Genomic DNA, 23,705 nt, shown 5'->3' with positions numbered 1-23,705 from the left:
CCCCGCGGCGCGCATCATGTGCTAACTCACTCCCCGCATAACCCGGCCGGACGGGTCCACACCGCTGCCCCGGGGCACCAGCCAGACCAGACTTGCTGCAGGTGCGGTCCCAGGGTCCTGCGAGCGGCCGTGGTGCCCGTGCTGCTTCCTCGGGGCACGAGCCACCACCGGCATCCCGAGGCAGGTGACCCCACAGACAGCAAGCCCGGGTACCACTTGGGTATCCCAGTGGAGCAGCCCTCAGTCCCCTACATCCATTGCCCCACGCTGGGGATGGACCCGCTGGAGCACACGGCCACTTCTCCACCCCCGAGGTGCCCCCAAGGGCTGTTTTTTGGGAAACGCCACGCTGGGAGGCTCGCACTGCCCACAGCAGCTCCCCGCCATGCCCGGCCTCTTTATGGGACCCAGACCCCAGGCTGGTCCCCGCGGAGGGGAACATCGCGTCCATGGGGCTGGCCAGCAGCTCTTTCTCACCGTCCCCAGCTGGCCGCTGGCCCGAGCACGGAAAGCACAGAGCTGAGCCCATCTGAAATGCATTCGTCCCCGGGCACTGTTACTGCAATAGCAGATGCTCCTGCGGGCCTCCGACCACATCACAGCGCGGCGGCGCAGGAACCGCACGCTCACATGGGAAGAAACAGCCCTTGCCCCGAACGAGTGGCCCGAACTCCTAATTGAAGACCAACCGTAACAAATAAACAAGACAATGGGCTGGAGGCGAGATGAACGCCGCGTCTTTCGCAGATCCCGGCTCCTCCGTGCCCTGCGGGGGACTTGGCGCGAGCCGGTGGCGCAGCGGGGAGGGCGGGGGCCGGATCCAGACCCCCTGGCGGAGACGCTCACTGTGCAACGCCGCCGGAGCTCACGCTGGCCCAGGAGCCGCGTCCTGGATGACACATCCCCGCAGTCCCCCGAGACCCTCGTTGGCAGCTTTGCTAAGCAAGTGTTTAGTCTTGCCGCGAGCGGGCTTGGACTGGGATCAAGCTGCTGGAGAGGACACTCCTTGCAGCCCCCTGGGGCCAGGGCGCCGGGGGCCCGTCTCCAGCCACCCTCCGTCACCCCCACCCCATCGAGGACAGGATGCGCTGCCTCGCCGGGCAGCAGCAGCAGTGCCACTATCGGGGCGTGCAGCCCAGAGCGGGTATCTGATGGCTGGGGTTATCTCCGCACGCAAAGAGGACACGGGGAAAGTTCCCCAGCCTCGGGTTCTCTCACCACCAATGGGCGAGCCTCGATAAGGCGCTTGGCACCCGAGCCCAATCAGACCCCGATAAGAGGCTGCGCATGCGGATGCCCAAGCAGGAGGTGTTGGAAGGGGAGCGAGCGCCCCGTCTCCTTCCATCCCCACCAGCAGTGACCTCGTCTGACATGAATTTATCCCCCCTTGCAGCAGAAGCTGCAGGGCTGAAGCTGGTTGAGGTGCAACTGCTTAATAAAGGTGTTTCAGTTTTAGCCCAAGCCCAGGAGGGGAAAAATCAGGGCTCAACAGGAAGGTCTCACCCAAGGAAAGAGCTCAGTACCTGGGGGACCTGCAGAGTTTGCCAAGGGCAAGCGGGTGGGATCTAAGCCCTGAGCATGTCCCCATAGGAGCGGGCATCACCTGGAGACCCCTCCAGGACGTGGGGACGGTGGGGAAGGACCACAAGCGGGCACACGCTGCCGAAGCCCCCGTGCCCGTCCCACCACTGTGACTTGTGGTCCCAGCCCCGGGAGCCAAGGGGGTTGTGACATCTCTGGCTGCGCATCTGCGGGAAGACAAGCCCCCGCGGTCATTTTTCCCACTATTCCACTGTTTCCATTATTCTCCAAAGAGAATAAGTCAGAAAATTAGTGAGGGAGGCGGAGATGCCCGAAGAAACAGAGAAAATGGAAAGCAGAGATTTCTTTCTATGTTCGGGAGAGGTGGCAGAAGAGAACCATTGTGATTAGGAACAAATGTGCCCTGATCGAGTGTTTCCACCTGCTCTTTGCTCTCCGTGAGCTCTCCGACCCCGGGCAGCGGCAGCACCTCCAGCCCTGTGGCACAGTGGGGAGAGAAGGAGATGCTCCGAGCCAAAACTGGAGGTGCCTGACACTATAGCACCCATGGCACCTATAGCAGCTATAGCAGCTATAGCACCTAGCTCAGCACCTCCACCACATCACACAGACCCAAGCAGGACCCCACCACTGGGACCCCCCCCAGCCCAGGGCCCCAAAGGGCGCTCAGCTGTGTCTCCCTCTACTGTGCTAAGCTCACCGCAGGGGTGCCAAGCATCCCCCCGGGCTTTGCCTGCCCCCGGGACACTTTTCAGGGCTTAGCTGACATGTTAACTTCTTGTAACAAAGCGAAATACGTGCCCGGTGCTACCAGATGCGGGTCACGCTCCCTTTTCCCCTGTGGCTGCCTCTTTGAGCCTCATTTCCTACGAAAACAAGGTGTGTGCACAATCGTGGTGCGTGAGCGTGTGGCTGCCAACCAGAAGCGACTGATGGCCCGAGGCCTCACACGTAGGAAGCTCCTACATGCCTTGCGAAGGCAGGAGCCCCAGCAAGCCCCCCCGGCACTGGGGAAGCTGCGGCGGGGACCAGCCTTTACTAGCCATCCAAGAGTCTCCTCCTCTGCGCCCAGGCTCCCCGCAAGGCACGAAGCTGTCGGGAGCGGTGCGCCTGATTCATCCTGCAGCTCCTAGAGGGATGTCTGCACTTGCGCTGCCTTTCTCCTGGCCCGGAACTTCCCAGGTGGGCGACATCCGTCCCAGCCCCACAGCAGCACAGAGGATGCCCGCGGGGCTCCGGGACGGGCCTTTCCGTGGGAGAGCAGTAATTACCCCGCGGTGGCACTGCCAAAACCCCGGGCTCTGCTTTTGGTGCCCTTGGGTGGCCTCTCCCTGTGCCCAGTGCCCTGGTACCGCCGCTCCACGGGGGTCAGGGTAGCTGGGGTGGTGCCCCTCAAGGTCCAGGATTTACCACCTCCTGGGGCAAAGCAATGAGCTCCCTCCTTTACTAACCCTGCCACAATAAATATTAAAGCTTTTGGCCACCCCTGCATATGCAGGAGGAGGGGACCGGCCTGGCTCCCAGTGCCAGCGGGGTAGGGAAGAGCAGTGCAGTCCTGGAACTGATGGGAGCTGCAACCCTGGGAGCATCCTCGCTCACATCCTCGCTCACATCCTCACTCACATCCTCGCATGCTCACACCAGGGCCAAGCCTGGGAGGAAACAAACCCCAGCTGTGCCTCTTTGTAGCTACTGTGACCGGGCTCTTCCCCAAGAAGGGTCTTGGATGAACAGCAAGAGGAACCTGCCCTGTTGCCCTGGGGCAGAAGAAGCCACCAGGCTCCCTTGCTGCCTGCAGCACTGTCTGACTGCTGCACGACGCACCAAGAGCAAGGGGAGTTTGTGCAGCTCCTCCGGGGTCTGCACCGGCGCGGGACCACGCACGCCGCTGCTCAGGCATCCTCGCGGCGGTGCCCCCCGCGCGCTCGGGACGGTTTTGTGTCCGGGTGTGTTTATGTCTCCGCACGTCGGTCTGCATCTGTGTTTATGTGCATGTTTATGTATGTGTGCGTGTGGCTCCGTGTGTGTGGCGGTGTTTCTGGGCGTGTACGGGTGTCTGTTCACATCGGGCTCTCAGCTAACCTCTTAGGAAAGGAAAACAAGGCTGGAAGCCTGGCAGCTGTTCCCTGAGCCCAGCTCCAGCGCCGCTTCCAGACAGACAGCAACCGCAGGGCTGATGACCGAGCACACACGCTTCCCTTCAGGCCTTCTTAATTGCTCCGTCAGATATTCTGAAACAAAGGAAATTAAAGAATATACCGATAGCAATAAATATGTCACAGGAGCAACAAAAGGCAGTCGGCTCCCCGGGTGCCTGGGAAATGTCCCTTTTGGAGAAGGGGCTCGCGCAGCCACCGGCGCAGCAGGCACGGGACCAGGCTTGGCTGGGAGGCAGCGAAGAGCTGGGTGGGCATTGGCAGCACCGCTGACCCCGGGAGAGGGCTGGGAGGGTTCCAGCACAGACGCGGGCCGGCGATGGCCACGCTGGATTTCTCATGGAAACTTGTGTAGGAACTTGCCAGCTCCCAGGATTTTTCCCCTGCCTTTGCCCAGATTGTCTCCAACCATCGCTGATTTCCTCCAGCTGCCTGGACGCGAGCGCGGCGCAGGAGCTCGCGGGGAGGAGAGCTGCCGGCGGTGTCTGGAGGGGTACAGGGCTGGTGGCTTCAGCTGGAGGTGGCCCCTGGGCCACCAGTGGTCAGCGGAACCAGCCGGGCTGGTGACACGGGGGACAGCACGATGCCATGGGTCTGAGCTGGATGGGGGAAAGCAAAATGATGCGGGGTTTGGAGAGGGGCTGAGCGCGAGCTGGCAGCGGACAGGGCTGCGGCTGGCAGGGCACGGGGACAACCTGAACATGTCACCAAAGCCCTGACCCAGACAGGGAGTGTGAGCGCGGCCGGCTCGAGCAAACGCAACCTGCCAGAAGGGATGGAAGAGCCCAGTGATTGCTTAGCCTGGAAAAGGTTGGGCTGGGAGCGCACGGCTGCACAGGCAGTGATCCGCTAGCAGCAGGTGGGACAAGAAAACCCTGGGCTTCTGCAGCAGGAGAGGTTCAGGGGAGGTTTTCCAGGCTGGGGATGTGCCAGGATTTCTGCGTGCTAAAGGAAGAGGCAAGATTGGGATGCAGAGCAGGCTCCATGCTGCTCTCCCCGGCATCTCCAGGCACTGGTCCCTAATTGCCCTGACTTTCTTCCACCTCCCGGCTGGGATTTGCAGCCCTGTTTGCAGGGAGGTGACACGTCCAGCGCGAGGGGTTGAGCTCAGGCAGCAGAACGGGTTTGCTGGGCTAAATCCCTTCTGGAGCCGGAAGGCTTTTTTGGCTTCCTTACAGCGGTGTCCAAGCTATTGTGGGAAAGTACTGAGCACCGCTCACCACTGCCTCCGCTACAGGCGGTGTCACAAGGCTCACAGAGAGGGGCTGGGGAACCAAGTCACTTTGGGCTGAAAAACATCTTTTCATCACCACAGGGGAGGAAGGAGCCAGCTGGGCAGAAAACGCAGGCAGGGCAGTTCCCTAGAAATATCAACATTTTTCCAAAAAGTAACCTGAGGTACTAACTCTCCCCACCCAGACCCGCTTGGTGCACAGCCCCCCGGCTCACTGCGCTCACCCCCGTTTCACCTCTCCGTGCACAACCCCTGCATTCAGCCCTGCTGGGGGCCGCCGAGCGGCGGTGTCCCCGCGGCACCCCAAGGCGCACCGCTGCCGGAGGGCGAAGGCGCTGCAGCTTCCCTTCCTGGGAGCTGGAGGGGAAGGAAACGCGGTCGCCCGCAGCGCTGCCAGCAGCGGCTCAAGGCTGCCAGCAGCCGCTTCCGCTGCACCGAAGCCGCTGGGGCAGCGTGCGGGTGCCGTGTCCCGGCCCGAAACACCAGCCGGTGCCAAGGGCAGGGAGCAGCCCCAGCACACGGGGACATGTGGATGCCAGATGCCAGCACACCCGTGGGGTCAGCCCGCAGCCCTTGCTGCGCTGTGCTGAGCTGGGAGGTGTCCAGAGCCGCTCACGAGCTCGTGCTGGCACATTTAGCTTCCCCGTCTGGAGCCCAGGGTTTGGGGATGAGCACGAAGCTCAGGGCTGAGCCGCAGGCGGGGAAGGCTGAGGAGCAGGGTGGCAGGGATGTGCAGCGTGACATCCTGCCATTCCCTCTCGACCCTCACCTGCATTTGCTTATCCCACCTTGGCAAAAATGTGAGGAGGCTGCTCAGCACTGCCCACCCTCGCTGCATGGACATCGCACGGTGCCCAGGACACGCAGCCCTGTCCTGGCACTGTGCCGAACCAGGAGGAGGAAGGGAAGAGCAGGGCAGCTTCTCCTCTTTGATCCCAGATTAGAGCACACCGGGAAGCAGAGCAGCTTGGGCACGCGGGCAAGGAGAAATCCTGCACCCTCCTCCCTTTTTGCAAAGCCGTGCCGTGTTTATGTGCAAACATCCAGCTGGGAAGCCCAAGGGCACGGAGCTCCCGATGTGCCAGGGAAAGCGCCACTACCTGCCGCAGGGCTGGACCTGCTCTGCCCATCCCTGAGCGGGTCCCCCGCAGCCTGGTGGTTCCCAAATTCCCCTTCTCTTCCCCAGGTGGATCCCAGAGAAGGAACTTCCCACCTGAGCAGGCTTGCCTTGCCCCCAGCCATGGGGAAGCTGCGCCCTCACTTTGCTCAAGAATTTGCCTTGGAAGGCACCAAGGCTCCCTTGCAGCTCCCGCCTGGCAGAGGGGCAGCTGCCTTGGCTGGCCTCTCCCTTCCCCCGGGTCAGGCCCTTGCAAGGAGCTGCCAGGCTCCCAAAGCACCTAAACTCATTCTGCATCTTATTTTTTGAGCAGAAAACTGAGTTTCTGAGGGACAGGCGATGACCACCAAAAGCACCCGCAGAGACCCCAGTGCTCGGCTGGGTTGCATCGGGTGGTCCCTGCCGCCCCTTCCAGCTGGGCTTTGCAGGGGCTCCCTGTCCCCGGGAGGATTCCCAAGCGCCGCTGCTCGCTCTCTGCTCTGCTGCCCCCAGGCTCAGCCCCCCGGGGAGCCCTGGTGCGGGCAGGACACGCTGAGCGGGGCCGGCCGGGCGCAGGGTGGCCCGGACACACGTCTTGGGGAATGCTGTACGCGCTGCGGGATTTATAGGGATCAGCTCTAATCTCCAGGATCACCAAACACAAAGAAAGCGGCTCTTTGTTTCTCAGAAGGCTGCAGAAGTACTGAAGCCAGCACAATTTCTCATCCCAGTTGCACCAGCAAGTGATGGCTAAACCTTTTTTTTTCTTTTTTTCTTTTTGTTTTCAGATCAAAGGACCGCAGGAATTGCCAGATCAGACCTACAGCCCCTGCAGCCAGGCTCTGCCTCGGGCAGTAACCAACACCAGATGCTCCAGTGGAAGGTGCGAAGCCTCCTCGGTGCATAGACGGAAAATATCTGCCCTTGCACAGCTCCTCGGCACCCTGTACAAGGGCACGGGGGCTTCGCAGGTCCAAAAAACCGGTGTGACCTGGATGGGGATTCACATGAGCTCATTCACAGACTGGTGTTGTCGGGGAAAGGTCCCCTACAGATAATACAGAAACAGAGACGAAAGGTTTCCTTTAGAGCAACTGAGAAGAGTCATCTCTCTCTGCTCTAACTCATCCCAGCAAAGAGCTGAGCTCTCTGCACTGGCCAGATACGGGGCTTTAGGGGTGCTGGCCCTCAGCCAGAGCCCTCCAGCACCTCACACCGGGGTGCAATTTCCAGCAGAAAGGGCTCTGGCACAGCTGCAGTGAGGCACCCTTCTACAGGGGCCTCTCACAGCCTCCCTCAGATGCCAAAATCCTTCTACAGGGGCCTCTCCCAGACGCCAAATGCCAGCACAACACACGAGTGAGGTGCAGGTGAAACTGAGAGGCAAGGCTCTCCTGGAGTATTCCTGACCAGCAGGGGGAATTCGTAACAGAGCTACGTGCAGTACCAGAAACTCCAGATAAGCGCCCGGTGACGGCACCTTGAAGAGCCCAGACCTCTGCCACATCAGAGCAGCGTGACCTCGAGAGGGTCATCTCCAGTTTAAATTTAAGTCTCTCCCTCTTCGCAGGGGGAATAAAGGCGCTCAAATCCCGAGGGATCAATGAAATTACTGTCGGAAAGCGGACGAAACGCCGGTTGCAAGTGAAAATCCCGAAGCCTGCCCACAGGCAGTGTGTGCCAGGGCAGAGCCCGGTGCCACCGGCACCTCTCGGCACGAGGCCGTGCCACCGCAGTGCACCCAGCACCAGCGGGGACACCCCGGGTCCTGCAGCGGCCCCGCAGGGCCCCCAGCCCCGCCGGCCCTGGGTTCCAGTTTCAGGCCCGGTGCTCCCGCGGCGATGATCGCAGCACTTGAGTCATGAGCGGCCTCATTGAGCGTTGCTGAGAGCTTCCTTTGTCCGCCGTGGAAGGGTGCCCAGGCTGAAATATCTGACTCGCACATCGAACTCTCTTTCCTAACAGAGCTTCCTACACAGCAGGCTCTGTTGCTGGGCTAGAGGGAATTTTTGTCCCAGGCCTCTTGACGTGGAGGCTTTTCAGACAGAAAACCCTGACTCATGGAGCCGTGACGTTGAATATACTGCTGTGTAAGGCCTGATACTAGACGCTTGGCACCGGCCGGCTCCAAATCCGGCCAAGGAGAATATATGCGTTTTTGAGAACTGAATATATATTTTTTTCTTTTCTGCTTTTAAGCGAAGAGCAGAGGAGGGAAGCCTTAGCAATGCTTTAGTAATGAGGGTCACCCAAACACAGACAATGTCTCCCACTGGATAGCTTAAAAAGCAAAATGAAAAAAAAATAATGGTTTTTCCCTTTTCCTTTGCAGTCAGTAGCCAAATACGCTGATTCTCTTCCGGAGTGAGCAGCTGCCAATTCCAGAGCAGAAAACCTCCCGTAGCCAAGTACCTCAGCGCTCGCGATGCTCTCACGCAGCCTGGGAAAAAGGGAGCAGGCCAGCCAACCAGCGTCGGTGATGGCCCTCCAAAACGCCACCAGCACCGCGCGTCCGCTTGCAGGCTGACGTCTCTCTGAGGGCAGAAGGCGCACGCGGCCGTGTCAGGCCCTCGCTCACGCTCAAACCCTCCCCGCAGAAGCACCGGGCTGACCGCGGGTCAGGTCCCCGAGTCACCCAAAGCTTTCAGGCACACGAAGCGTCCCCAAACTTGATGCAAGCAGCGAGCATCCTCGGACGATCCCTTCTGGCCTTATCCGACGCGTACAGAGACGATCAGACTTTGAGTTTGTTTGTTTGGTTTTATTTTGTTGTTGTTGTTTTTTGGCTATTCCTGCCCCAAAGCCCCAGGTTAAGCTTCTCTGTGCAATACTTTGAAAACAGAAAGTAAATGCTGTCGGGCGGCTGGCCCAATTCTTTCCTTTTTCACCTCAGCATAATTCCACTGCCTCCGCAGGGGAACCAGGTAACAGCCAAACAACCACAAGCCAAAGGAAATACTTGCCACGCTTTGTCTAGCGGCCGCGCTTACCAGTATCTTCCACGCGTCTGAGGTCTGCACTGATTCAGAAGCCCTTCACCATGGAATAACCCCCAACAACGGAACAACCCCCCGACAGTTTCGGGGAAGGTTTCCCTTGTGCCAGCTGCCTCCTGCCCCACCTGCAGCCGGTCTACGAGCAGGGCAGTGCCCAAACCAGGGGTCTCTGCCCTGTCCCCCAGGCTCTGCCTCTGCTTAGGGCACGCTGCTAGGAACCACCAAAGCCCTGCCGAGCCCATTTTGTGGCCCAGCAGCAGTGATTAACAGCAGCTAATTGCTGAGCAACATCCAGCCTCATATAAACGGGGGGAGCTGTGGCAGAGGACAGCTGGAGATGTGTGAGCAGAGCTCAGGGAAGGTCTCAGGTGCCTTGCCTGGAACAGCAGAGAAAAAAAAAAAAAACAGCCTTTTTATTGCGTGTAGACAGAGTTCCTTCACTGGTTCTTACTGAAACTGCTGCTTTATTAGTGCTGGGGAAGCATCTGGAAACATCCAAGATTAAAGCTCTGTAAGGGCAGCTACTGCAAGGGCTCGCGGGATGTGGCTCCTGCCCCCACGGCCAGCACTGTTCAGGAGGGGAAGAGAGGAAGGGGTTTGTTTAATGGAGCTCTGAACGCCCGTCTGGGCAGTCCCTGAGCTGTGTCTTATCCATGGGGACATGCAGCTTCACTATCCTGGTTAGCCTGAACGTGTAAGAAAACCTACTCATGGACAAAAAGCAACTGTCCCCCTCACCCTCCCGGCAGCTCCCCGAGCCGTGTGCCACCTGCTCGGGATGACATTCACGGTTCTGAGGCTGGCAAAGGCTTGGGTAGGCTCTAGCCAACTCCAAATGCCACTCTGTTTTCTAGAGACATCACTTTCCTGTGTTTTACACAGTCTTACCCTCTGTTGCTGAAAAAAAAAAGCCGTGTGTGTGATTCAAGGTCAATTTACTGCACAAAGGACTTGGTTTCCTGTTATCAAGCCTAGACTTTCATCAGAATAAACATCCCCTCACTGCACGTCCTGTAAAGAAATACAAGCAATACGAACAGAATATATCATGGCATGCCTATGAAAGAAACCAGCGCTTCCCACATGCCCACCCCAGCTCCCTGCTCCCACAGCTAAGCGCTTCCCCAGGTCTTCCCGGGCAGCCCGTGGGGGATTCCTTGTAAATAGCAGCAGCAGCCCCCAAACCTCCCCAAATGATGCTTGATCCCCTCCTTAAACCCAGGTTAAACACAGAGCCGCATCCATCTGCTGAGGGATGGGGCAATGTCCAGGACTGGGGCATGGGGAGCCACAAGCAAAGGGGGCAGCAGTGCTGTGGCTGCGACCGCCGGGCCAGACGGCCACTGAGACCGCGTTGAACCAGAGGATGTTTGACGGCTGGAGTGTTTTAATTGATATTTTTTCTAGCCCAGAACTGACGAATTTCACTGCAAGATATTTAGGACTTGCCACGGGAAGGCCGATTGATTCCACGCTAGAACAGTAGGTCATTGATGCTCGGGGAAATGCCGTACGAGCACGTCTGGCACACAGATACCCAGGGCGGTGTTTCCTATGGAAAACTGCGAGGCTTTGGAATTTCAGCCTCCGTGTAAAGGAAGAATAGCCGTGCCAATCTGCCTGAAATTAGCCTTGGAAACTGGCAAGAGAAAATGTGCCAGCTCAGATGCAAATCCCTCTTACTTACCTCGTGATGACAACAAAAGCCAGATGAAATTTTACTCATCCATTAACAAAAAAGACTTTGCCCAGCAACACACGTGGGTGGGATTCCACTGGGGTGACATTATGCTGCTGGCACGGAGATCTTGGCCCCTGAGAATGGCAGCCCTGTGGCATGACAACCCAGGCACTCAGCTACAGCAGCCACGACTACGTACCTTACCTGCTGACTAAAGAGGAAAAATGCAGAATGTCCAAAAATTAAAGTTCCAGCCGAGATCCTGAGAGGGTAACCTCAAGGAACGGTTCTTTGGGTAAAGGTTTATTATTAGACTTGTCAAAAATACCAGCTGATTTCTAATCGCATTTATAGCAAGGTACGGCCAAGATGTTTCACTGGTATCAATTCAGAAATTCACTGAAGGAAAAAACAATAGCCTAGCTCATGTGGACAGTGTTACGACATGATTTTTGTGTTACCATCGTGAGTAGAGGCCACTCCATGCTCCACTGAAATCAATGTCAAACTCTAACCCTCCTGTTTAAAGTGTGAAAGTATCTTCATTTCTCCTACCCATGCGTTACGTTTCGTTTCTTCTTTCTGCTCTCCTTCCAGAACCGAAAGTCAGATTAGATAATTTCCTAGAGCACACGCTGCAGTGGAAATCCCAAAAGAATCCTCAGCTGTCAGGTAAAAACCGAATGTTGACACCTGTCCATAAGATTAGCGCGCAGTACCAGAGGCTGGGGTTATTTTCTTGTTAAGGACAGTATATTTAAGGATGTGGTTGAGACAATGCTAAACATTTTCCGTTTGACTTCAGTTTGACTTTCAGTTTGAAAGAGAGATATCACTCTTCTTGTTAAACGCTATCCCAGAAACAGGGAACGGTTTTCAGAAGCACCGCCAACCTGTTTGCGGCTTGGCAGGTGTAAGGATATCCATATCACATCTATTAAAAAGCCTGTGGTCACGAGGGACAAGAAAGGGTTCCCCTTCTTCACTGATTTTCTCAAAGCCCTGAGAAACATTCACTTTCCCCTTACAGAAGGTTCCCAATATTCTGTTTTTTAAAACGGCCTGTCATCTTAATTGCTGTTTGTATCTTTGGCAGATCAAAGGGAGGATGTCTGTGATTCTTTGTATTACTCATTGTTATATTAACACAAAGATCACATATTCATTTATTTTGCTTTAAGAGGTAACAGTCTCCTTTCACTGCACGCACGTAATTACTGTAAGTATTCAGGGGACTTGCCAAATGATGCACGGGGGGGAGGAGGAGAATCTTTGAAGAAAATTGTTCAAACGTAATTTAGTTCACTAATTGGCAAGGGACCGTTACTAACGAATTGCTTCTGTTTTATGTCAGTAGTGAATCAGGTTGATGATGTGTAACATACATTAAGTCAGTTAACGAGTGTTAACTAGAAATGTGACTGAAACACAAGAAAAAGGTTTTTTTACCTTTAGCTAGCCAAGCAGAATTGCTAATAAATAAAAGGATATGTGTAAGTGGCTTAGATGATTCCAATCTGCAGTGGAAAGACTTTTCTTAGAATCTGATGGTAACCACAAGCTTGTGGGAAAGAAAAATCAGACGCTTACTGTGGCAATTCATCACAAGTTACTTTATTTCTAACCAAGCCTGAAATGAAAATGACTAAAAGTCATTACCGTAAAATAGCTGATTAGAAGCCAATGTGAACTGAGACAGTGAGTCTCTGGCCATGGCTACAAGACCAGGACACCGTCCGGTCAGCTAAGCCGTGGATTTACTCGGCAGCGTCTGGGTGCTCCCTCTTGCTGTGCGGTAACACCAGACAGCCTACCTCACTCTCGCTGCGGGCCAGGACACCTTGCATTTTCCAGTGTGCATGAAGCAAGCTGGTGGACTAACTTGCTTGAGTTACCATAAACACGGACACGTTTGTCTTTCTCCTCTACGCACAATACAACAATATAACGAGGCTCCGGGGGCAGGCAGGAGTCAGTGGGCTGAAGAAATACAGAACCGCAACCTCCAGCAGCACGAGGGCAAAGCTGTCAGGTCAAGGCAGGTCCCGAGCTGTAGCTGTGCCGTGAAGAACGCAGGCCTCCCGTGGATGTGCAGGCATGAGAGCAAATACCATTACAAAATCTGGGCAGAAGGAAGCTTTCTCGTTTGCTCTGGCATGTGAACAAACTGGCTTATTAGGCCACAGGTGCAAAAGTGAGAAGACAGGACTGAAAGTGAGGATAAAATGGAGAACTCTCATGTTCTGCAAGTTTTGTGAAATAGGAATCAAGCCACAAAACCTGCCAGACACTGCTGCAGGCTCACGGACAGTCAGTGGTCTGTCTGCCTTGGGCCGAGTAAGGACAGCTGTGGTATTAGCATTAGGATTGCAATGCGTAACTCAGCTACCTGGAAGAGGAGGTGAACTGAACATTTAGGGGTGCTCAGCTTCAGTGTGATCTCTACCCAGACAGTTCTGGTCTGGCCTGCAACTCCTTCAGGTGGCCAGCCAAGTACAAGCACAAGAGAGGTGCATCAATCCTCACCTCCTGGTGGGCTCCTACCCAGTCACAGAGAGGTGACAGTTTCAGCAGGCAGGAAGATCCGCGATGTCTGAAGCCAATCTCAAATGCTGCCGCAGCACAAACCATCCCCACGTTAATGGCAGTGGGGAACCCGGTGTGCCAAGCGATGGCACTGGTGGTCAGCATCCTTCTGTCACATGCCCTGCACACTACGGGTCAGACAGTTGTCAAGCGATCCTCACTCCTTCCCGTGGGGCTGACATACACCACAGAAGAAACACCTTACAGCCAAAACCACCGCTGCTCTTCAAGCCCTGTCCTGAAATCTCTTTGTTGCATATCTGTAATGTCAGGGATAATGCTACACTACGAAGTGCCTTATTGTGTTGTATTCTAGTGTCTTTATTTCCCCATCCCTGTAAGATTTAAAATCTTCAGTCAACACCATGTTGGTAAGAGGGTGCACTAAATTCCCTTCGGTGTTTCGCATTTCAGTATCTCTTTTGTTATGTGCATAAAGGAATGTAGAGGCTGTTCCATGAACACCTTTTAAAAAACGTTTAAGACCAATTAGGCCATTTTGCTCCACTCCAGTAATAATTTGACAGAGTGTCTGCCAGGCAATCTGCATGCCAGAATACACAGCACCTTTGCTCCAAAGGACACAGAAATTCTTTTATTGCTGTTGCTCTCCTTACCTGTATTTGCCATCATGAGGTACCTTTATAAAAGTTAGGTTTTAAATGTGGTGTATTTCAACACAATTTCTATCACTTAACTAAGCCCCTTGGTACGTGGTAGTTGCTGCTTTAGAAATAAACTGATAATATAGTCATAGCAACACTACTTGCAGAGTCAGAAAAAAAACATTCAGCGGCAGCAGAAAATGCGTATAGATTACTTTATCTTTGTATTCAATACAGATTAAAAAAAAAACTTCTTTGAAAAAAAAAATCAGCGCTCCGGAAACAGTAGATAGGAGGAAGCACAATCTAATGAATCATGAGACTTGCTGTTTGCTGGCATTGACACCTCAGAGAGCTCATCCTGAAATACTGCCATTAATATTGATGACATATTGGCAACGGACAGCCCAGCCACCGAGGAGCAAATTTAGCCAGCGGTGTGTGTGTGGTGTGAGGGAGAACTCGGACGGAAAGAAGCACACGGACACGTTCACATGGAATCATCAATCCTCAACTTTAGAACATCAAACAAGTGCTGTTGGCCCACACTGTCAGGACAGTTATGGCGCTTGCAGTCTCTTTGCAAACCGGTTAGTACTAGACAAACAAATACGCAGAAATACATGCGGTATGTGCAGAGTTAAATATGAGGAGAGAGTAAATGTCTTTACTTGTCAGATGACAACGCAAACTCACACCTTCTAAATGCCCTGTGTGTCAGAACGAACATCATTTCCTGCCTTCCAGAAGCAGCTTCTCTGGTTCACTGACCTTCCTTTTCTTCTTGGGTCCTATTACCTCTTCCTGGCTAAATACAAGGTTCAGGCAGCTTATCTGTAAGAACCATCAGAAGCAGTGATCATTCTCACGGTACAGGCTCTTGCTAGACAAGTCAAGAAACACAACTTCCAAACCTACAATGTGTTTTCCTGGATCCTCTTGGGTTTATTTACTGTGATCCTGTTCTCCAGAAAAGCCATTAGGCAAGGAATCAAAATTGGAATACTCACTGGAATTGAGACCATAAGGTTTGTGAAAGCAACAGGTTCAGCTTCAGGGAGAGAGAATGTTTCGGCCCCACAGCCAAAAGAAAATACAAGGAACAAGGAGATCTTTGAGAAACACAATAGCTTGTAGGGCAGAAGCCTGTTTTACCACCAGATAATCGTAAATGCATGTAACAGAAGAGAGGCACTTATGTCAAATTTGTAGTCACTTGAAACAGCCTTTCAGGACGAGACACACAGTACGTCTATTTGTACACCTTTGTACCATGTACACATGGAATTTCAACTTGAGTTGGTTGCTCTCTGAGTTCAAAGACTACTTGTGAGTTTGTGAAAAATAACTAAGTGAAGCAAGCTTTGCTTCAAAAGGCTTAACTTTCCTCTAGGAAGGCACAAGCCTCCCTCAAAAATTGTCCAGAGGCCTACCAATCAAAAGGTTATAAACCACCACTAAATATATGTTACAGTATAAATGGGTCAATGGTCACAGGCAATTCACACAGATCACTGAGAGATGAACAGCCAGAACGACAGTTGAAGTGCTGGCTGTGCCATTTAAGTGACAAACTCACTTGTTATCACAGGACATATTTACATTTTTATAATTATAACATGGAGCTGCAGAGAACAGCCCACCCAGAGAGACAAGACGCACAGTCAGGCAACGTAGCCTATCTTGCTCTCGCTGGAACTGAGCTGAAGGGACACACCACAGCACACTGCTTCAACTTTGCCTCCAAAAGAAAACTCATTTGGATGAAAGTAAGGTGAATGAAGAGGGAAAAAACAGCTAACCATGTTGCTGCTTCAAAATAAGACTAGTTTACTTTGGTTTCACTAAAAAACAAGAGGAATCCTGTAAGTGAAGCAGGAAAAACACAAGGAGTTAATAAAGAGCTATTCCAGAACATATCCTGGAGACAAGCACAAGGTCTCCAGATTACAAAATGTGGTTATTATAGAATTCCCCACCCACGTCATCAAGGCTTTCTTTCCATCTGACCTTGGTATGAGGCTTTGGTAATCTCTACATAGCAATGGTCTTTCTAATGTGTGAAATGACTCTGACTATGGATTAGCAGCAAAACAGTTTGAAACAACCTCATTTTGCCTCTCTATCATGTTTCAACTTCCCTTCTTCCCTCCTCTTCATTATGAGCAACATGATATTGGCTAATGCACAAAGTACAACTTCCTTTCCATGAAAACAGAAAAGTAGAATCTGCCAAAGTGGGACAGGCAGGTTCTCCCTCACGTCTGACAAAACTTTCAGCGCTGTCCAAGGCATATTTGCTTGAGAAAACACTGATGAGTGGATCTCTGTGTTACAGCTCTGACCTGATATCCAGCTGCTCAAACTGGCATTTTAGGCAGTTATTTACTTTCCTCTCCCTGGCATCGTTTTAACCTGTCTGCTTCCTTTTTTGATGTAAAGGGCCCTGAGGGTGGAAACACTGCATCCAGACACTCTCCAGTGCTAACACAGCTGCAAATTTTGTACCATGTCCTGCTGGCCAGACAATAAAGCAAAGCAATGATCCCCAGTCTCCAGCCCCCTCGTCACCTGAATAAGGCGGCTCTCCTATTTTAGCCTAAACCGCATAACGAGAATGTCAGCCTGAGCTGGCGCTTTTATTTCCTCTATCGAGGAATGGATGTTCTGCAGCACAAGCAGCTACTTAGTCAAGTTTTACCCCTTTTTTATTTCTCCTGAATTTTCTGCACGGATGGGATACTTTCAAGGTGGGAGACGCCGCCACGACGAGCAGCTGCAGCTCTCTCTCTGAATGTTTTCCTTCCCTTTACCACAGGCAGAATTGCCACCTAACAGGAACCTGAGATTAGAAAAGTAAAAACAGCCAGGCAAGTCATCAAGTGCTCTAGACAAGCACTATTCATCTACTGAATGAATAAGATGTCAAAAGTGTGAGGTATTTCACTGAAGTCAACATGTCCCGTCCTGCTCCTGCACGGCTACAAGTTCACGTCGGAGCTCAGAGCCACAAACAGACCCCAGGTCCAACTTCCAGGTTCCAACCTTAACCAAACACTCAGGCTTCTTCCCCAGAAATGCAACACTAAATGGGATTAAGTCAAATCCTACGTATGTTTATTTGACTTTAACCAAGAAGTAAACCTCTTAAACGGTGTGGTGAAAAGCAGGAAATCCCTCCCATTGACTAAACATACAATCAAAGGCTCCAGAAGTTGATCAATTGTATTTTTTTCCCATGTACTGAGATGCATGATTTAGAGAGCTCAGCCTGTACGAATGTTGTTGTCTTACACAACCACTACAAGCCTCAGCTCCTCTGCGGCGTCGAGCCAGGTGCTAGCAGGCCTCCTCTGCGAAGGGACAACGCTGAGTACAGGACGGGGGGACAAGCCCAGATCGGGTAGCAAAGACAGGAAGAGACCTGTGACCTCCTGACTCTCAGTCCACGACGCAGCTCTGGGTCATACCATGAGCACACAGTGAGTGTGAATCTCCTGTGTTTTACAGTAGTGCGCTGTGTGTAAAAATGTAGTATTTTGCCGCAGATTTTTTTCTGTGAAATTACAGCTAACTTGTGAATCATGCAAGCGTTACTAATTTCTGGCATAAAACTAACAGGACAGCTGCACTTTGTCTGGAGAAGATATCAGGCTAAAAATAGATTAGACTTAGATTAAAGCCTTCCCAAGGCAGACTGGTGGATGGAGCAGAATGAGCAGACTATGGCTACACTGCTATTCTTAGATAGACAAAATCAGGACCTAGTTTCATGCTCTGCAATTTTCAATCCCCAGTGTCCCCGTCTATTCCAGCCAAAAATTCCCAACATAAACTGATGCAAATTTACAGCTCTTCTGGCATGTGTTTTGCTTCCCAAGGCATCCTATGTAGAAAAGCTAGAATAGCGTAAGTGTTCAGCTGTGTCCCCTCTTTGTCCCCGGCCTACCCCATGCTGAGGTTTGGCACTTGGTGCATTCTGTGCCCTCAGAAGACTTCCCTTTGTCAGGACATGGAGTGTTTAATGTGGTACCTTGTAACTACCCTAACAAATTCAGAAGCACATGAATATCAAAGGAAGCCCAGTTCCATCAAGCAAGCCAGAAGAATAAGGACTGAGATACAAGACTTAACTGGTGAAATAAGGCAAAACAACCCTCCACTGCCAGGGCAGCAAATAATATCTGCAGGGTACATCTATCACCATCAGGAAACTTTAATCAGAGAGGGCCAATGCCTGATGTATCCTGTGATTTCAGCTGCAGCTAACTCAGTAGCACAGCAAACACTTGCCACTTGCAAAAAGCAAGACCATGGCTCTTTAAATGCAGCCCTTAAAACGTGAGGCATCCCCAGTAAACAGGCATCTCTGGTTGAAGGCAATAATTCTCGTTTACTCACTGACAGCTGGCTGCTCCATGCCCTCCAAGGACAGTGAAATAAGGGTTCACAAGGCACTTTGTGGTGCCCAGTGAAAAGACAAGGAAAGGACACAAGCAGAATTGCAGAAAATTCCATTGAAACCTACGGAAAAGCTTTTCTTTACTATGAGGGTGATCAGCTGGCACAGCTTGTCCAGAGAGGTCGTGGAGTCTCCATCCTTGGAGATGCTCGGATGTGACTGGACAAGGTCCCGGGCAGCCTGCTTTGAGCACGCAGGCTGGTCTAGAGGCTCTCCAGTGGTCCCCTCTGACCTCTGCCATTCTGTGAAGGCGGCACAGAGGTTAAACGGTCGAGGCAGGGCTTGGCAGTAATCTCCTATCAGTTTCCAGTAAAGTAACGCACTGACATCAGTAGAATTAATCCTGATCTTCATCTGTACAAAGTGGAGGAGAATCACACTGGTTAGCGTGCAAGCCAATTTACGCAGGTGGAAGAATGAAAGACGCTCACTGTGGTGCCCCGGTGGAAACTTGCCACATTTCTGTCCCCAGGAAGCCATGCCAAGACATCACTGACTACCACTAGTCCTCTTCATTTTCCATAGCTCACTGTTAAAATCTCTGTCATTCAACGCAATTTCCTTTTCGGAAACTGGAAGTCTCACAGGTCTACTCTGTATCATACATCTTATTGCGTTTAAAGGAGTAATGAACAGATTTTTGCAGAGTAGGGAAAAAGAAGAAAAAACACTTAAAAAATACCCAGTGGAAAAAAAAGTGCACCAGTCTCTCTCTTTGTAGCCTTTATCAGGGCCCTCAGTCGCGCTGTAGGTGGCTGTGCTGGCCATTCTGACCGCAGGATCACAATCGGATGTGCTTCCCGAAACCGAAAGGCTTCCCCTTGTGAGATTTACAGCACTGTAACCCAGGAGGTGAAAAGCAATGGACGCTCTTTCTGCCTCTGAGGCTACTACCCAGCTTAGTCCTCACGGGATATTAGATCTGTCCAGCCTTACCCTGTGCAGATTTCCCTAGAGGGCCTGGTTGTTGGCATGTGCATTATGAACCTATCCAAAGGCAGCCAGTGCAGATGCTCCATGGCTTCCCATGGATGTACCTGGAGTAGCTCTCAGGGAATCTGAGGGCACGTGGGTTGATTCTCCCCCACCTGCGGGGCGACGAGCCTCACCTCTGAATGAAGAGATCACGAGGAAACTGTTTCCTAAGCAGTTAGGGATAACAGGAATAATTCATGCAAGGGATAAATGGCCCCAGATACATCTAAGGATCATGAATTCAGAGAAGCCAGGAATTTCCTGACCTCCCTGTCTCACTCCTCACAGAGCTAACAGGAAGGAGAAAGGCTAGCTCATCTCTGAATCTTGCTCTCTTCATTGCTTGGGTCTGTGTTGCCTCAGCTGCTTTGGAGGAGAAAATGTTCTGGGAACTTCTCATCAGATACAGTTTGCTTGATAGACAGTTAGAGATAAACCTTTCTTTTTTTCTTTTCTGCAAAAGTTCAAGATAATGACATTGCCACAGAAAAATGCTTTCCTATTGCTCTGCAAATGGCAGACTTCACCCTTCAACTGCTTTCTGTCATGGCAGTTGTAAAAGCGGTTTGCCTGGGAAAAATCAGACAACAAAGGTCTTGATCTTCGAGCTGTTTTTCTGCAACTGGACCCACTTGTGCTGACCTTCACTTTCAGACAGAAGCCACATACAACACCAGAGCTCAGCAACGGCACGAGAATCTCCATCAAGATGACCTGGCACTGGCAAACAGCACAGGCACTGCTCACAATGTGTTGGGCGTGAAGGACCACTCACACTGCCTCCCCTGGCTACCACAGTCCCCGACAGAAAGAGGGACGTAGCCCTGAGACTTCTGCACGGGGAGCAGCAGCTGGACAGCCGGGCTACCCTCTGATGCCTACCCTCTGATGCCTAAAACAACACTTCTACAACAGTTAGGCAAATGAATCTCTGCCTAGACATCTTTCAGACAGCTCCAGAGCTGATTCACACAGCAGCAGCATGCCTCTGCCAGGCGCTGACTCGCAGCACAGAGCCCCCTGGGCTATCAGCTATCCAAACCAGTGTGTCCACGCACTTGTGTCCCACAGCAGTCCAGCAGCATGAGCGTGGCCAGTCCAGCAGCATAAGCAGTGTCTGGCCCTAGCTAATGAAGCCAAAAACTCAGGAGGCAGAACTGACTTGGGCTGTATGCGCTGATGCAGCCACACCATTTCCAGCTCTGGCACAGGCTTGGTCTGGGGCGATTCAGGGCTCTGCACGGCTGCTGCACTGTGCAAAGAGACTGCACTCGAAGGACCACCCCAGAACTTCAGCCCACAGCTTGCTGATGGGAGATAAAAGCCTGCAGAGGCGTCCACATGCTCAGCTTTTACTCATCTTCTAGAACTATTTCATTCCAAATTCATTCCACTTAACATTTTTGCTTATATGAAGACAAAAATCAATTTGCAGGACAGGACGATTAAAGGATTCAAGAAGTTAAAGCAGTATGCTGAAGTTTTTCAGAAGGTTATCTTACATTCAGCGCAGGAACCCATTCCCACCAGCAGATTTCTATACACTAAATCAATGGGCAGCAATTCCCTACTTTGTACTACTTTTCAGATCACAGCTCCTAGAATGCCAGTGGAAACTAGCAAGACGCATAAAGATAGCACACTGGGACAAATCCTTGGCTGATGCAATCAGAAAAGCTCTCCTGAAGTCAGCAGAGGTAGGCTAATTTACATGCTGGTGTCTAACTCTGGATGATTAAGTACAGAGATGCTTTGCTGGGAAAGGGCAATCTCTCATTTGATCCTAAGTATCATCAATCATTAGACTGCAGATAACAAGCAAGTTGAGTACATGTAAATTTTTCTCCAATCTGAAAACCCCTCTGTCAGAGACTCTCCATGGCCATTATTAAACACCAGTTATAGCTCTAACTGGACAGGAATAGCTTTTTCTCTTTTGGCAGATCTACATCCTTTGCTTCTCCCATGTCATATAGAAAAAAATAAGCCTTTAATACTTTAATTCCTGGTTTTCCTGAAAAGCTATAGGTTAGGAAGATAATGAACAATGAACTCTGTCCCAACAGCACAGATCTTATTTTTGATAATAAAGAATCCAGAAGGAATAAAGCAGTTCACCCAGATGAAAAGCAGAAATGTGCTGGTCTTAACTTCCGAAAGCAACTTCTGGTTGTGAGTACCAGATTTTTGAATTTGCCATTTTCTGATTATCAAATCCTTGTACAGATACCCACTTCTGGGACCCTCCAAACTGGTTGAGTAAGATTTTGAAAACTCGGCCTCAACATTTAACCTTAGAGAATCAAGCACTGAAACCCAAGTCCCTGCGGTGCTGCTCCACGAAGAGCTGAACGAGCTGACGCTGCGCGGCCACCAGAAGGGCGAGGTCTCCTCCCAGGCCCTCTTTTCCCCATTCCTTACTTCCCAGTCTTGCCCGCTCCCTCACGGTAGCACTGGTATGTGAGCAATCGTTAAGTGAGCAGTTCAAGAGGCTCTTTTGGTGGAAACCTAACACTCGTCACGCACTAGCAGTGCGAGTCTAACGGCGTATGTCTGCCCAAAATAGGGAGACCTCAACGGCCCAGGCCAAGTTGTTCCTCGAGCACCCCCACGCACCAAGCCGATTGAACTCTGGAATCCAGGAGAAAGCAGCTCCCTGTGGAGACCTCACGTCTCCTCAAACCAGAGAGCTTCTCTGAACACACCTGACAGCCGGAAAATGCTATTAACTGACTTACTGCAGTCTGGATAGCAACAAGGTGTTTGCATTCACACCCCAACAGGACTCCTTCTACCATCTTACCTGTATTTGACCCTGTTAGATAACACCTAACTCTACTTTCCCTAGCTTGTCCTCATTTTTTAAGACAAACCACTCAATAGTTTGGCTTCCTGATACAAGTGGAATACACAATGGTCATTTGTTTTACCCACTTCCCTCAGAAAAGGAGGGAAAGTCCCTCCCATGTGGAAAATAGTGTCAAATTTGTGTTAGCACTGGCTTTACTGTGATGAGCTGCACTTTTTAAATAGTGACTTGATTTTATTTTTCCCTAACCTAACTGAAACATGAGCCAACTTCTAAGCTGTGAAGGTTTAAAAAATAGTATCAAAGAATAAATAAAAAAACTGTCTGCCATGCAGAATTTACCAGGCAGAGGGCTTGGGATTTTTTTAATTTTATTTTTTTAAGTCTTTGGAAGCATTCAATGGATAAAGTGACTCTTCCACTTTTCAGTAACTGTTTCCACCACCTTCACAAACTCTCACTATTGCTACCGTGTTCTAATGAAATTCACAGAGAGAGGTGTCTGGTGCTCTGATTATAATCATGACAGACCCGAAAGAATGTAAGAGCGTGAATCAGTGGGACAACCATGGGTTACAAACAAAAAAGGCTCCTGTTTTCACAGAGACGACAGAATAAACAATGATCAGAAGGAAACTGGAGGATGTGACAAAAAAAAATGTGGTTAAAGTTTGAAAAATACCAGCCTAGGCACAGAAGTTCATTTCTAAGATCCAGAGTCAAGGCAAATACTTCTGAGATGCCTTTTGAGTGACACATTAAGTAGTCGTCTCCAGTTGCTGTCTGGGTTAGACACCCCAGGATTCTTTTCAACAGAAGCAGGGAAATTTTTAGTAGCAATTTCCTACTCTCATTAACTTACCCTGTAAAGATTCATTTTCAGAACATTCAAGCTCACAACATTTTCAACTAATTTGAATGGGAGGAGGATCAAGTGGCAAGTCTGGTGGTATTCAGAGATTTGCTGTGTCACTGAAAAAACTTATGCACAAGCCCAGGAATTCCAGCTCTGATTCTGATTCGGGGTTTGACCTGGACAGTCTCAGGACGGAATTAATTTCACATAACTTTACATATTTAAAATTACATGTCTGGTCCACCCTACTTCTTTGGATTGCCCCAGTAACCAATGAAAAAGAAATCAGCACCTCCAGGGGATAGACGAGTCTCCCTATCCTAGAAAGGTAGCCAAAAAGGAATAGGATCCAACAGTACCTGTGACTCACAGATAAAGACAGTCTGCATGCAAGAAAGCAGAGGTGAAGACTATCTTAGGCAACAGACAAGCACAGTCTTCAAACCTAACACAGGGAGATGATTTCAGAACCCTAATCCAAAAACACACACAGGTAAAACAGCCTGGTTGTGACGTTTAGTCTGCATGTGTAATTCACAAGTGTCAACTCCAGGAACAGTACAAAAATTCTTACAGTGGATGAATGAAATAAGCTGACCATGGAAAATGTGTTCCTAAATGCTTCCAGTTCATGCTTATACCCCTATGCCATAACACTTTGTAGCTGTACATTTGATACTGTACAATAAATCCATAGAAGTTATTTG

At 51.1% G+C, this 23,705-nt stretch overlaps 1 protein-coding gene across 11 annotated transcripts in view; it reads right to left on the bottom strand.

Annotated features, from left to right (window-relative positions):
* Positions 1-13,554: 13,554 nt before the first annotated feature.
* The window catches only part of HORMAD2 (HORMA domain containing 2), a 37,812-nt gene continuing 27,661 nt past the window's right edge, over positions 13,555-23,705 (bottom strand). For 10 of the 11 annotated variants that reach the window (XM_083804103.1, XM_083804096.1, XM_083804100.1 and 7 more), the window contains one exon: positions 14,739-18,712. In XM_083804103.1, coding sequence (XP_083660229.1) covers positions 18,344-18,712 — 369 coding nt within the window. In that variant the 3' untranslated portion in view covers positions 14,739-18,343. The other variant, XM_083804105.1, reaches the window with a different exon arrangement.

The sequence above is a fragment of the Anser anser genome, assembly GCF_964211835.1.
Source record: "Anser anser genome assembly, chromosome: 18".
NCBI lineage: Eukaryota > Metazoa > Chordata > Aves > Anseriformes > Anatidae > Anser > Anser anser.
The sequence above is the reverse complement of the archived record's forward strand: the minus strand, read 5'-3'. Positions and strand labels throughout refer to the sequence as shown.